The sequence below is a fragment of the Hemitrygon akajei genome, chromosome 8, assembly GCF_048418815.1.
Source record: "Hemitrygon akajei chromosome 8, sHemAka1.3, whole genome shotgun sequence".
Taxonomy (NCBI): Eukaryota; Metazoa; Chordata; class Chondrichthyes; order Myliobatiformes; family Dasyatidae; genus Hemitrygon; species Hemitrygon akajei.
This window is the reverse complement of record NC_133131.1, coordinates 148173190-148187191: the sequence shown is the minus strand read 5'-3', so window position 1 is coordinate 148187191 and position 14002 is coordinate 148173190. Positions and strand designations below refer to the sequence as shown.

At 41.3% G+C, this 14002-nt stretch overlaps 1 protein-coding gene across 2 annotated transcripts in view; it reads left to right on the top strand.

Moving 5' to 3' along the window:
* The window catches only part of pfkpb (phosphofructokinase, platelet b), a 116919-nt gene that overhangs the window by 40327 nt on the left and 62590 nt on the right, over window positions 1-14002 (top strand). For both annotated transcript variants that reach the window (XM_073054837.1, XM_073054836.1), the window contains exons 4-5: window positions 745-934; window positions 2391-2556. In XM_073054837.1, the coding sequence (XP_072910938.1) occupies window positions 745-934; window positions 2391-2556 (356 nt within the window). The remainder of the gene's footprint in view (window positions 1-744; window positions 935-2390; window positions 2557-14002) is intronic.

Here is a 14002-nt window from a genome sequence, read left to right as displayed (position 1 = left end):
AAGCTCTTCAGCTTTATGAAGGATTCACCCAGTGGCAACTTTATTAGGTACATCTGTACATGTCACTAATGCAAATATATAACCAGAGAATCAACCAACTGCACATCATTGCGTAAAAGCATGCAGACATGGTCAAAAGGTTAATTTGTTAGGATTAAACATCAGCATGGGGAGAAAATGTGACGTAAGTGACTTTGTGGAATGATTGTTGGTTGCTGATGGGGTGATTTGAGTACCTCAGAAACTGCTCGTCTGGGATTTTTACACACAGCATTCTCTAGAGTCCACAAAGAATGGGGTGAAAAGCACAAAATCATCCGTTGAGTGGCAATTCTGAGGGTGAAAACCCCTTGTTAATGAGAAGAATAGTCAGACTGGTTAAAGCAACAGTAACTTAAATAACCATGTGTAATAACAGTGGCATGCAGAAGAGCATCCCTGAATGCACAAACATGTTGAGTCTTGAAATAGATGGGCTATAGCAGCAGAAGACCATGGACGTTCACTCAGTGGTCACTTTTAGGCACAGGACGTGCCAAATAAATGGCCTCTAAGTGTATGTAATTTCTAATGACTCTACGGCAGAATCGCAACAAGAGGCTGAGAATATCATGTGTTACTGTTCAGTGAGAAAGGGGAAAATCCCTTTGAAGTGGCAAGTTGCATAGATAGAAAAGTTTAAAAATTGTAACTTAAATGGACAAAGTGTGGTTCTGCATTGGACTTGATTGGTCTTGTTTTCAGGGTGGGACTGTAATTGGAAGCGCCCGCTGCAAGCAATTCCGTACCCATGAGGGTCGTCTCCTGGCTGCCCACAATCTGATAAAGAATGGAATAACAAACCTCTGCGTGATTGGGGGAGACGGTAGTCTGACTGGTGCCAATCTCTTCCGTGAAGAGTGGAAAGGACTACTGAAGGAGCTCACTGAAAGTGGTGAGACTTGTCTTTATTTTTCTCCACTATCTTTTTGCATAATCATACCTGTTATTTATTCTGTGTGCAGCAATCCTATTAAACTGACATTTTTAACATTTTTTAATGCTAACTAATGTATTTCAGAGGTACTAAGGTAATAAATGCAACTTGGCAACGTGTTTCCGTTAATGGAGCGCACCGTTTTCCCAATGTGGAGTCAAAATTTTGTTTGGCTGGACAACTGCTTCCCAGTTGTCAACCATTTTAATTCTCCTTGCCATTCCTACAGCTCAGCCTCCTCCACTGCAACCTTGAGGTACAGCTCCTCGCATTCTCCCTGGACAGCCTGCAACCTGGTGCTTGAGCATCGAATTCTCTGACTTCCTGCAACTATTTTCTCTCTCTGTCTCCCTTTGCGCTCATGATACCCCATTTTGTCGGTATCTATCACCATGTTTCTTTTCTCTCCTCCATCCTCTCCTCTGCTATCTCCCACACATTACTCCACCACTACTTCCCACCTCCCTGCCTGTTTCCTATGCTCCACCTTCCTTGCTGCTCAGATTCCACCATTTTCAGCTCTCAATTTCTGGCATTATTTCCACTATCCCCTCCCCCATCTGCTTAGTACCCCCAGACATGGACCCGCATCAAGACCTGGAGCCTATTTGCTCTTCCTCAATCTCTTTCCGCCCCCTCAGCTCTTTATACTGGCTACTTCCCCTCTACATTTCAGTCCAGATGAAGATTTACTGCCGCAGATGCTGGCTGACCCATTGAATTCCACCAGCGCTTTGTGTTGCTTTTGATTGCATTGTCAAATTCTAGTTAAGGTTCTTATTTGTCGAACTACTTTTAGGACAAGCCTTTGAAATGATTTAAAAGGGACATTATTCCCTGGCAGTAGTGTAGGAGGAGTGAGACCCTAAGTGCTAACAAGCACTGGGAATGGTGAGGTCCTGCTGGATTTCATAAGACATAGAACACTGCAGCACAGGACAGTTCCTTTGGCCCACCATGCTGTGCCAACTTCTTAACCTATTCTACGATCAGCGTACCTCTTCCCTGCCACATAGCCCTCCATTTCTCTGTCATCCTTGACACAACCTGGGAGGTAACAACAATTGGTGAATTTGTAGATGGTATTTGAGCTGTGTCTACCACACAGTTGTGACTGTACAGAGAGTAGATCTGTAGAATAAACACACCTTCTTGAAGTACACCTCTGTTGGATGTAGCAGCTTGAGAATCAGTCAGCTCTAGAGCAATATATTGCCACAAAGTGCCCTTGCTTGACATTGTGATATCATTAATGAAGTGTGATCATTTTTACTGCAGCAGGTTTTTAAAAAAGTATTGCAGTTTTACTTTCCCTACATTTAATTTCTTTATCTAATGCATATTGAACTGATTTACCAGATGAAACTGTTCCTAATTATTGTGCTCTTGCGTTTTTTCTTTCTCACCCTTCTAGGTAAAATTGACAAGAAAGCAGCTCATAAGTACAGCCACTTAAATATTGTGGGAATTGTGGGCTCCATCGACAATGATTTCTGTGGGACAGATATGACCATTGGTACAGATTCAGCATTGCATCGCATCATTGAAGTGGTGGATGCCATCATGACCACGGCTCAGAGGTAAATCCAGTGGGTGACTATAAGAGCTGCATTATATAAATGGATGTAGAAACCCTGTGGGTAGAGTTAAGAAACTGCAAGGGTCAAAAGGCCCTGATGTAAGTTATATACTGGCCTCCAAAAGTAGCCTGGATGTGGGCTACAAATTATAATGGGATAGAACAGGCATGTAAAAAGGGCAATGTTGCCATAGTCATGGGGGTTTCAATATGCAATTCGAATGGGGAAAATCAGATTGGTTGTGGATCCCAAGAAAGCAAATTTGTAGAATGCCAGTAAAATGGTGTTTTAGAGCAGATTATGGATGAATCCACTAAGGGGAATAGTAATTCTGGATTAGGTGTTAGGGCAATGACCAAGATTTGATTAAGGAACTTCAGGTAAAGAAACCCTTCGGAGACAGTGTAGCATTCACCCTGCAGTTTGAGTAGGAGAAACTAAAATTGGATGTATCGCTATTATAGGGAATTACAGAGGCATGAGAGAGGAGCTGGCCAAAGTTGATTGGAGGGGGATGCTAGCAGGGATGATAGAATAGCAGTGGTTGGGGTTTCTTGGGCAATTTGGAAGGCATGGGAAAGATGAATCCCCAAGTTGAAGAAGTGCTCTAAAAGGAGGATGAGGCAACTGTGGCTGACAAGGGAAGTCAAGGACTGCATAAAAGCACAAGAGAGGACATACAATATAATAAAAACTAGTGGGGAGTTAGAGGATTGGGAGGCTTTTTAAAAACCCAGCAGAAGGCAACTAAAAAGCCATAAAGAGAGAAAAGATGAACTATGAAGGTAAGTCAGCCTATAATATGTAAGAGATTACAGAGGTTTTTCAGATATGCGGTATAAAGAATAAAATAGAGATGAGTAGATATTGGGTCACTGGAAAACGCTGCTGGAGATGTAGTAATGGGGGACAAAAAATTGTGGATGGGCCTAATAAGTATTTTTCATCAGTTTTTACTGTAGAAGAAACTAGCCAGAAATTCAAGAGTCAGGGGGAAGTAGTGAGTTGTTGATATTATTTAGGAAAAAATGTTTGGGAAGCAGAAAGGTCTGAAGGTAGATAGGTCACCTGGACCAGATGTTCTATACCTTTGAGTTCTGAAAAAAGGTAGCTGAGGAAATTGTGGCGGCATTAGTAATGATCTCTTAAGAATCACTGGATCCCAAAATGGTTACAGAGCACTGTAAAATTGCAAATGTCACTCCAATCTTTAAGAAGGAAGGAAGACAGTAGAAAGGAAATTTATAGATCAGTTAACTTCAGTGATTGGAGAGATGTTGGAGTCTGTTATTCAGGATGAGCTTTCAGAGTATATGAAGGCACATAATAAAATAGGCTGAAGTCAGCATGGTTTCTTCAAGGAGAAATCTTTCCAGACAAATCTTTGAAATTCTTAGATGAGATAACAGGTAGGATAGAAAAGGATGTTGTTTACCTGGATTTCCAGAAGGCCTTTGTCAAGGTGCTGCACATGAGACTGCTTAACAAGATAAGAGCCCATGAAGCACAGGGAAAGATGCAGTCGGCCCTCCTTATCCATGGGGGATTGGTTCAGGGACCCCCTGCGGATACCAAAAATCGTGGATGCTCAAGTCTCTTATTTAACCTGTCTCAACGTGGTGGACCTTAGGACCCAGAGGAACCCCAGACGTTATTTAACCTGTCTCAGTGCTGTGGTCTTTAGGACTTGGCGCAGCTCTGAATCCGCAGCGTTTCTGTTCACGAAAATAATCACAATCAAGATTGAAAATAACGTGGAAGTAATAAAATTATCGGAAAAAGGTGAAATGCCATCGGTCATTGGAAAAGCATTAGGCTACAGTCGGTCAACGATCGGAACAATTTTAATGGATAATGTGAAAGGCCCTGTCCTGATGAAAGCTACAATTATTACTAAGCAATGCAGTGGTTTAATTATTGAAATACGTACATTTCTTAAGTGTTATATGCATAGAAATGTAAAATATATACTAAGACAAATGTTTGACTAACTGACGCTAAATAATACCGGATGTACCTGCTCTGACTTCAAATCCGTTTTAAAGACGGACTCAGGAACGGAACACCTATAACCCGGGAACTGCCTGAACTTTTAAATCACTTCTAGATTACTTATAATACCTAATACAATGTAAATGCTATATAAATAGTTGGTATACTGCATTGTTTAGGGAATAATTACAAGAAAAAATAGTCTGTACATGCTCAAACAACGAGTGCTGGAGAGAGAACTTCCGGGTTTTCCTGATCTGCGGTTGGTTGAATCCACGCATGTGGAATCCGTGGAGAAGGAGGGCCGACTGTACTAGCATTGAGAGAAGATTAGCTGACTGCAGGTGGCAAAGGGTGGGAATAAAGGGGACCTTTTCTAGTTGTCTGCTGGTGACTGGTAGTGTTCCACAGGGGTCAGTGTTGGGACTGCTTTTTATGTTATATGTCAGTGATTTGGATGAGGAAATTGACGGCTTTGTGGCCAAGTTTGTACACGATATGAAGACAGGTGGAGGGGTAGGTAGTGCTGAAGAAGCAGAAGGACTTGGACAGAGTGGGAGAATGGGCAAAGAAATGGCAGATGGAATATAGTGCAGGAAAATTCATGGTTACACACTTTGGTTGAAGGAATAAAGGTGTAGACTGCTTTTTAAATGGGGAGAAAATTCAAAAATGAGAGGTGCAAGGGGACTTGGGAGTCCTCGTGCAGGATTCCTTAAAGGTTAACTTGCAGATTGAGTCAGTGGTAAAAAAGGGAAATGCAAAGTTAGCATTCATGACGAGAGGGTAAAAATACAAAAGCAAGGATGTAATGCTAAGACTTAAGGCATTGATTAGATCGCACTTGGGAGTATTGTGAGCAGTTTTGGGCCCCTTAAGAAAAGCTGTTCTGGCGTTGGACAAGGTCTAGAGGAGGTTCAGAAGAATGATCCCAGGAATAAAAGGATTAACATGAGGAACGTTTGTGCACTCTGGGCTGAACTTGGTTGAGTTTAGAAGAATGGGGGGGGGGGGGGGGATCTCATTGGAACCTATTGAATATTGAAAAGTCTAGATAGACTAGATGTGGAGAGGGTGTTTACTATAGCAGGGGAGTCTAGGACTGCAGGCACAACATCAAAATAGAGGGACATCAGTTTAGAACAAAGATGAGAAAAAATATCTTTAGCGAGATTGTGGAGAAACTGTGTAATTCATTGACACCGATGCTGTGCAGGTCGTCTCTTTGGGTATATTTAAGGAGGAGGTTGATGGGTTCTTGTTTAATCAGGGCATCACAGTTGCAGGAGAATGGGGTTTAATAAATGAGCCAGTGACGAAGCAGATTCAATTGGCTGATTAGCCTAATTCTGCTCCTATGTCTTATGGTCTGATAGGAACCTTATCAATCGTTTTGTACTCAGCAATGATGTTATACGACATAGAAGCAGAATTTGGCTATTTGGTCCATTGAATTCGCTCTGCTGTTCAATCATGGCTGATTTATTATCCCTCTTAACCCCAATGTCCTGCATTCTACCAGGAACCTATGATGATCTCGCTAATTAACAACTTAACAATCTCTGCTTCAGGTATACCCGATTACTTGGACTACACTGCAGTCTGTAGCAGTGAACTCCATAGATTTGCCACCCTCCAACTAAAGAAATTCCTCCCCATTCCTGTCCTAATATTGCCTCCCTGAACAAGAAGGTGCAGCAGCGCCTCCGGTTACTAAGGACATTAAGACAAGTGAGGCTCCCCCTGCCCCCAGTCTCAATTGAATTTTACAGGAGCACCATTGAGAGCATCCTGACAAGTTGCATCTCCATCTGGAATGGGATCAGCCGAGCATCAGACCGGATGTCCCTATAAAGGACTGTGAGAACATCTGAGAAGATCATAGGGGTCCCCCTTAACATCCATTGGGACGCTTATCAGGAGCACTGCATACACAGGGCCCTTAGAATTAGCAAGAATCTCATCCATGCATTTAGCATCTTTGACTTTCCACCATCAGGTGGAAGACTCTGATGTTTTGAAAGAAGAATGGTCAAAGCGGGAAACAGTTAATTTCCTCAGGCCGTTAGAGCTTCTGAGCTCCCTGCTGCAATCAAAGTGTCACCAGTTAATCTGTGCTGTATCTTACAATATTTAAATGTTGTTTATGTGTAATTCATCTGTAGATTTAATCCTTACTTTCCTAAATTATTGTGTGTTATATGTGTGTTGTATGTACTACTGTGTTTTACACCCTGGTTTGGAGAAAAGTTGTTTCATTTGACACTATATACGTATAAAGTTAGGTGACAATCGACTTGACTTCTAAAGGGACATCCTTGTATTCTGAATCTGTGCCCTCTGGTCCTAGACTCTTCCACTACAGGAAACATCTTTTCTACCTCCACTCTATCTAGGCTTTTCAATATTCAATAAATTTCAATGATATCCTCCCTATTCTTCTAAACTCCAGTGATTACGGACCCAGAACCAACAAAAGCTCCTCATATATTAACTGTTTAATTCCCAGGATCATTCTTATAAACCTCCTCTGAACACTCTCCAATATCAGTACATTCTTTCTTTGATATGAAGCCCAAGTTACCAGGACAGAACAGGGAAAGCTGAAGGCACTCAGCAGGTCAAACAGCATCAGTGGGTGGAGAAATATCGTCAGAACAAGGATGGCCCTTTAGAAACGCGAGCGTTGGAGAGATCACATAGAACAGCTGTGATATGGTGTTAGCTTCAAAACTGGCAGCTGGATTAGCCTATCGTGTGTACCCTTCAAAAAAAAGCAGTGAAGAGTCTGAGATACTAAAACCACCCTGTCTGGCATCAACAGTAATTTCACAGAACCACTTAGATTGCATTTCTCCCCCATTCTGATGTTCACTGTGAACAACAATTGAACCTCTTGACCATGTTTGCATGTTTTCATGCATTGACTTACTGCCACATGATTGACTGATTAGATAATTACAGAAATGACAGGTGTGTAGATGTACCTAATAAAGTGGCCACTAAGTAAATTTTGTTCTTGCATGAACTGAATTCTCCAAAATGCAGATTGTTGTTTTATGGTGTCATGCAGGGACATTAAAGATTTGAGCATTTATTTCCCCAATGCTTTTCTAGAAGAACATAATCCTTTTTAACATGAAGAACAACTTGAGAATTATCCTACCTAGACAAAAGAAATGTGTGATGCTTTGTTTTATAAATAATGCCAATGAGTTTCAGTGCTTCCCTTAAAGTTACTGCAAGTTTTGCACTAAATTTGGTTAGTGGGGGGGGGGGGTCAAATAAAAATAGACTAATAATTAATTATTAAGTAGAGAATGCATGCTTCTGTGAAACAAAGATGCTTTGGGGAAATGGTCAACAGATTCTATAATCGCATTACAAGTTTTATCATTTGCTTTTTACTGCTTTTAAAAAGTTTGAGGTTGTTACACTCATTACTAAACTATTGACTGTGATCTAGCCAGAACCATTTCTGAACCCCTTTGTTATTTTAACCTTCAACTTTTCTTCTTTATAACAAGGATTTAGAAGTTTTCTCATATTTATAATTCCTTTATCTCTGGTCATCTCCAAGAATTTTGGCTTTTAATTGAACACAAAAAAAAGAGAGAACAATATCCTGACTGTGCTACAAGCTCTCACCCACTTGTGTATTCAACAAGACCCGACACTTTGAATGAGGCCACTTCCTCTTTATTGTTGTTGCATGGATATCGAAGAATCCCTCAAGCAAGATTTATAGAAAACAGCAGAAGTATGTGTGACTTTGAAGGTTAGAATCAGTGAAAGAGACTCCATTCTTTCTCCACGCAATTTTCCAAATTGTGTCCAGAATTTCTGAATCTCAGATAGCATGACTCTTGAACAGAGCGACATGGGAGCTCCAGTGTACAGTTGACTGAAATCAGCCATGCAAATAGAGTGGGTGGTGAAGAAAGCTTTTAGCATGTTGGTCTTCGGTCACGGCATTGCGTTTAGGAGTGGGACAATTATTGTTGCAGCTTTACAAGTCTTAGGTGAGACCACACTTGGAGTATTGCAGATGTTTTTGGCCACCTTGTTATTGAAAGGACATTGTCAAGTTGGGGAGAGTGCAGAAGAGATTTAAGAGGAATGAGTTATAGAGTGCCTGAGTTATAGGGCGAGGCTGGCCACAGTGGATCATTATTCCTTTGGAACGCAGGAAAATGAAGGGTCACCTGATAGAACTTAATAAAATCATGAGGAGCGTGGATAAGGTGAGATGGTCATAGTCTAGTCCCCAGGGCTGGAGAGCCCCAAACTAGAGGGCACAGAAAAGATATTTAAGAGGCCTGAATGGTAACGCTTTTATATAGAGGATAGTGAGCACCTGAAATGAACTGCCAGAGGAAGTGGTAGAGGTGGGCTCAGTTGGTATTTGGATTGGTGGGTTAGTCTAAGACTAGAGGGCACAGCCTCAGAACAGAGGGCTATCCATTTAGAACAGAGATGACGAGGAATTTCTTCAGCCAGTGGTTTGGTGGAATTTGTTGCCACAGGCAGCTGTGGAAGCCAGGTCATTGGATGCATTCAAGGTGGAGATTTGAAAGGTTTTTGATTAGTTAGAGTGTAAAAAGGTTATGGGAAGAGGGCAGGAGAATGGGGTTGAGAGGGAAATGGATCTGCCGTGATCAAATTGCAGAGCAAACTTGATGGGCTGAATAGCCTAATTCTGTTCCTATATCTTGTGGGCTTATGGTCTTCCATGGAGGGAATGGGCCTGGAGGGTTATGGGCAATATGTTGTTATCTGGGTTTAGCAGGAAAAATGGCTATTTGGGCTGAAGGGCCTGTTTTATATGCTCTATTCCTATGACTCTATAACAACACAAAAGCAAACGAGACTAATTCTTGCCAGTAATACTCTTCCCCTGCTGCATATTATTGGTTTAAAAAAATGAGATTTTAATATAAAATGTATGTATCACTTTTGACAGGATTTTGGTAACTAATTGTTTACAATTGATAAAAGTTCTATTCATAGATCAAATGCTGGAGTTGACAGTGATTTTTTAAAAATTCCTTTATTGGTACTTGAGCATCACTAGCAAAGCTAACACTTTTTTGCGCAGCCTAATTGCTTTTGAATTGATGAAATCCTTTTGATTATGATATTTCCAAAATGTAACATAGATAGTTCCAGAGTTTAGCCTCAGTAATAATGGAGGCATAGCGATATATTTCCAAAGCAACACACAAAATACTAGAGGAACTCAGCAGATCAGGCAGCATCTATGGAAATGAATAGACAGTCATCATTTCAGGCCAAGATCCTCCTTCAGGATATACTTCCAAGTCAGGATGGTATGCGATTTGGTGGGAACCTACTGAAAGTGGTATTCTCACGCACCAAAAGCTGTTGTCTGTTTTGGTAGCAGAGGTCACAGACTTAGGAGATGCCTTTAGGATTGTCTTGTTGAGTGAGTAGCTATAATGTACTTGACTGCTAGTGGTGGATTGACTGAGTGCTGTGGGTTCCACCAAGTATTTCTAGCATTTTGTGTTCTTGTTCAATGAAACCTCCTTAGAGGTATGCAATGGGGATCTCTTATCCTACTTTGCTTGGTTTAGTAGTTTATCTATTCTAAGACTTAGTGTGATACAACTTCTTTTTGTTAGCAGCCCGCAGCCAAGGAACAGGTTTGACAGGTTATTTGTTGTACTGTGCAAAGGTTTTAAGAACATGTATATAGCAAGGGTGCTTAAGACTTTCGTACAGTACTGTAATAATTTTATGCATTGCAGTATAGTGCTGCCGCAAAAAAAAGAACAAATTTCATGATGTGTGTGAATGATGACGTGGGTCTCCATTGTGGACTGAGAGTGAGAAGAAGGCAGTGAGAGGGAAATCATGGCTGGGTAAAGGGAGGGGAGTGAGCAGGGAACCCCAGGCAGATGATCTGTAGTGATCAATAAACCAATTGTATGAAATTGTGGTGTTTTGGGGCTAGGTGTGTCTGCACCCTGCCACCCCACTGCCCTTGACCATCCTTCTCTGCCACCTGTCCCACACCCCTCCAGTGGCACTCCACCCTCGCCTTTCCCAACATCCTTTATTTCTGCCAAAGTTACAAACTGGCTCGCTGCTCCATGTTGACAAATGTAGTACTGTGCAAAAGTCTTAAGCACCCTAGCTATACATGCTGTATGTACCTACAGCACCCTCCGACTTAAAGCTGTTTCTCTGCTGTATAATGATCAGAAACAGACCAAAACCACTAAAGTACTTTATGAGAGACTATTCTTATATACATTAATATTGAACAAAACTACTGCAGCTCTTTGAATGGACAACTATTAGATAATTGAATATTGGATTTTGGATAACTATTATTCCAGATTTTGGCTCATCTTCTCCTTGCTTTCTCTCCGTTGTGCACCTAAGACATCTTTTAGTATAACTGATGATAGCTTGTGTCCCATGCTGTCTGTGCTGATGGGTGTATTGCGGTTAACATTATTGTTAAATAGCAATTAGAAAATGTTAGATGCTAAAACTTCAAATAAAAACAGAAAAAGCTAGAACCTCTATGTAGGCCTGGAGGCATTCTTCATAAGAGAAACCACATTAATACTTTGAATCCAAGACGGTCTTGGTCCTGAAACATTAATTCTTCATCTCTTTCCACAAATGCTGCCTGATCTGACCATTTTCAGTGTTCTCTGTTGTGCTTGTTAAAGCCAACATTTTAAGCTTCACCCTGCTATTCATGTCTGTTAATGTAAGTTATCAATTATTGTCTGTCACAACATAAAGGCCAAAGAGAGGACATATAATAGAGCAAAAAGTAGTGGGAAGTTAGAGGATTGGGAAGGTTTTAAAAACCAACAGAAGGCAACTAAAAAAGTCATTTTTAAGGTAAAGATGGAATAAGAAAGTAAGCTAGCCAATAATATTGAAGAGGACGCCTAACGTTTCTTCAGATACACAGTATAAAAGAGAGGCAAGACTGGATATCAGACTGCTGGAAAATGATGCTGGAGATGCTGGGGACAATGAAATAGTGGACAAATTGAATAAGTATTTTGCATCAGTCTTCACTGTGGAAGACACTAGCAGTATGGTGGATGTTCCAGGTGTCAGGGGACATGAAGTGAGTGAAGTAACCATAACTAGAGAGAAGTTTCTTGGGGAAACTGGAAGGTCTGAAGGTAGATAAGTCACCTGAACCAGACGGTGTACATGCCAGAGTTCTGAAAGAGGTGACTGAAGAGATTGTGGGGGCACTAGTAATGATCTTTCAAAATCACTAGATCTGGAATACTTGAAAATTGTAAATGTCACTCTCCTCTTCAGAAAGGGAGAGAGGCAGAAGAAAGGAAACTGTAAGCCAGTTAGTCTGACCTCAGTGGTTGGGGAGATGTTGGAGTCGATTATTGACAATAAAATCTCAGGCTACTTGGAGGTACATGGTAAAGTAGGCTGCAGTCAGCATGGTTTCCTCCAGGGAAAATCTTGCCTGACAAATCTGTTGGAATTCTTTGAAGAAATAACAAGCAGGATAGACAAAGAAGAATCAATTGATGTTGTGTGGTTGGATTTTCAAAAGGCTTTTGGTAAGAAGTCATACATAAGACTGCTTAACAACTTTGGGGCCCATGGTATTACAGGAAAGATACTAATGTGGTAGAGCCTTGGCTGAGTAGATGGACGCAAAGACTGGGAATAAAGGAGCCTTTTCTGCCTGGCTTCCGGTGACTAGTGGTGTTCCACAGGAGTCTGTGTTGGGACCAGTTCTTTTTACGTTATTTATATGTAGGCCTTTGTAACTTTCAATAGACCATGAATTTGCACCTTGGAAAGTTTCCGGGGTGCAAGCCTGGGCAAGGTTTTTTTTATATGGAAGACCAACAGTTGCCCAAGCTGCAAGTCTCCCCTCTCCACACCACCAATGTTGTCCAAGGGAAGGGCATTAGGACCCATACAGCTTGGCACCGGTGTCATCGCAGAGCAATGTGTGGTTAAGTGACACGCAGCCTCAGCCAAGGCTCGAACTAGCGACCTTCAGGTAACTATACAAAGGCCTTGTATCAATGTTATATCATTATATATCAATGATTTGGATGGTGGAATTAATTGCTCTGTGGAAAAGTTTGGAGATGATATGAAGATGGGTGGAGGGACAGGTAGTTTTGAGGAAGTAGAGGCTACAGAATGTCTTGTAGATTAGGAGAATAGGAAATAAATGGCTGACGGAATACAGTGTCGGGAAGTGTATGGTCATGCACTTTGGTAGAAGAAATGAAAGGGTTGATTGCTTTCTAAATGGAGAGAAAATACAAAAAAACTGAGGTGCAAAGGGACTTGGGAGTCTTTGTGCAGGAATCCCTAAAGGTTAATTTTCAGGTTGCGTCTGTGATGATGTAGGCAAATGCAATGTTAGCATTCATTTCAAGAGGACTAGAATATAAAGGCAAGGATGTAATGTTTAAGCTTTATAAAGCACTAGTGAGACCTCACTTGGAGTATTGTGAGCAGGCTTGGGCCCCTTAGAAAGGATGTGCTGAAACTGGAGAGGGTTCAGAGGAGCTTCACAAAAATGATTCCAGAATTGAATGGCTTGTCATATGAAGAGCGTTTGATGGCTGTGGGCCTGTATTCACCAGAGTTCAGAATAATGAAGTGTGACCTCATTGAAACCTATCAAATGGTGAAAGGCCTTGATAGGGTGAATGTGGAGAGGATGTTTCCTTTAGTAGGAGAGTTCAAGACCAGGGGACACAGGCTCAAAATAGAGGGGCATCCTCTGAGAATGGAAATGAGGAGGGATTTCTTTAGCCAGAGAGTGGTGAATCTGTGAAATCCATTGCCACAGGCAGCTGTGGAGGCCAAGTCTTTATGGATATTTAATGCAGAGGTTGATAGATTTTTAATTGTTCAGACATGAAGCAATAAGGGGAGAAGGCAGGAGATGGTGGCTGAGAGGAAAATTGGATCAGCCATGATGAAATTGTGGAGCAGACATGATTAGCTTAATTCTGTTCCTATAGCTTATGGTCTTGTATTTTAATCAGCTTGTGAGAGCTTAGGTCTATGTAATCTGTTTCTTCAGAAGAATCACAGTCCTTTTGCATTCGATGTGTGTAATTTTTATTGATGGAACTGTCGTTAACACCCATCTAGTGTGTTTACATGGAAAGTCTGCTTTTGTCATTTTCACCCAAAAGCAAAATACTGCAGGTGTCAGATATCTGAAATTAAAAGCAGTGCTGGATATACACAAACAAAAACCAGTGAATGTCAGAAAACTTCTGCAGGTCAGACCAAACTAAACCCATTTTCCTATATGCGATCCATATCCCTGTTTTTTGCTGGTTCATGTACATCTTGAAATACCTCTTTAACCCCACCATGATCCTTAACCGTGTGTTCCAGGCACCTATCACTCACTACGGTCAGATAATAAAATTTTCCTGCAAAGCTCGTG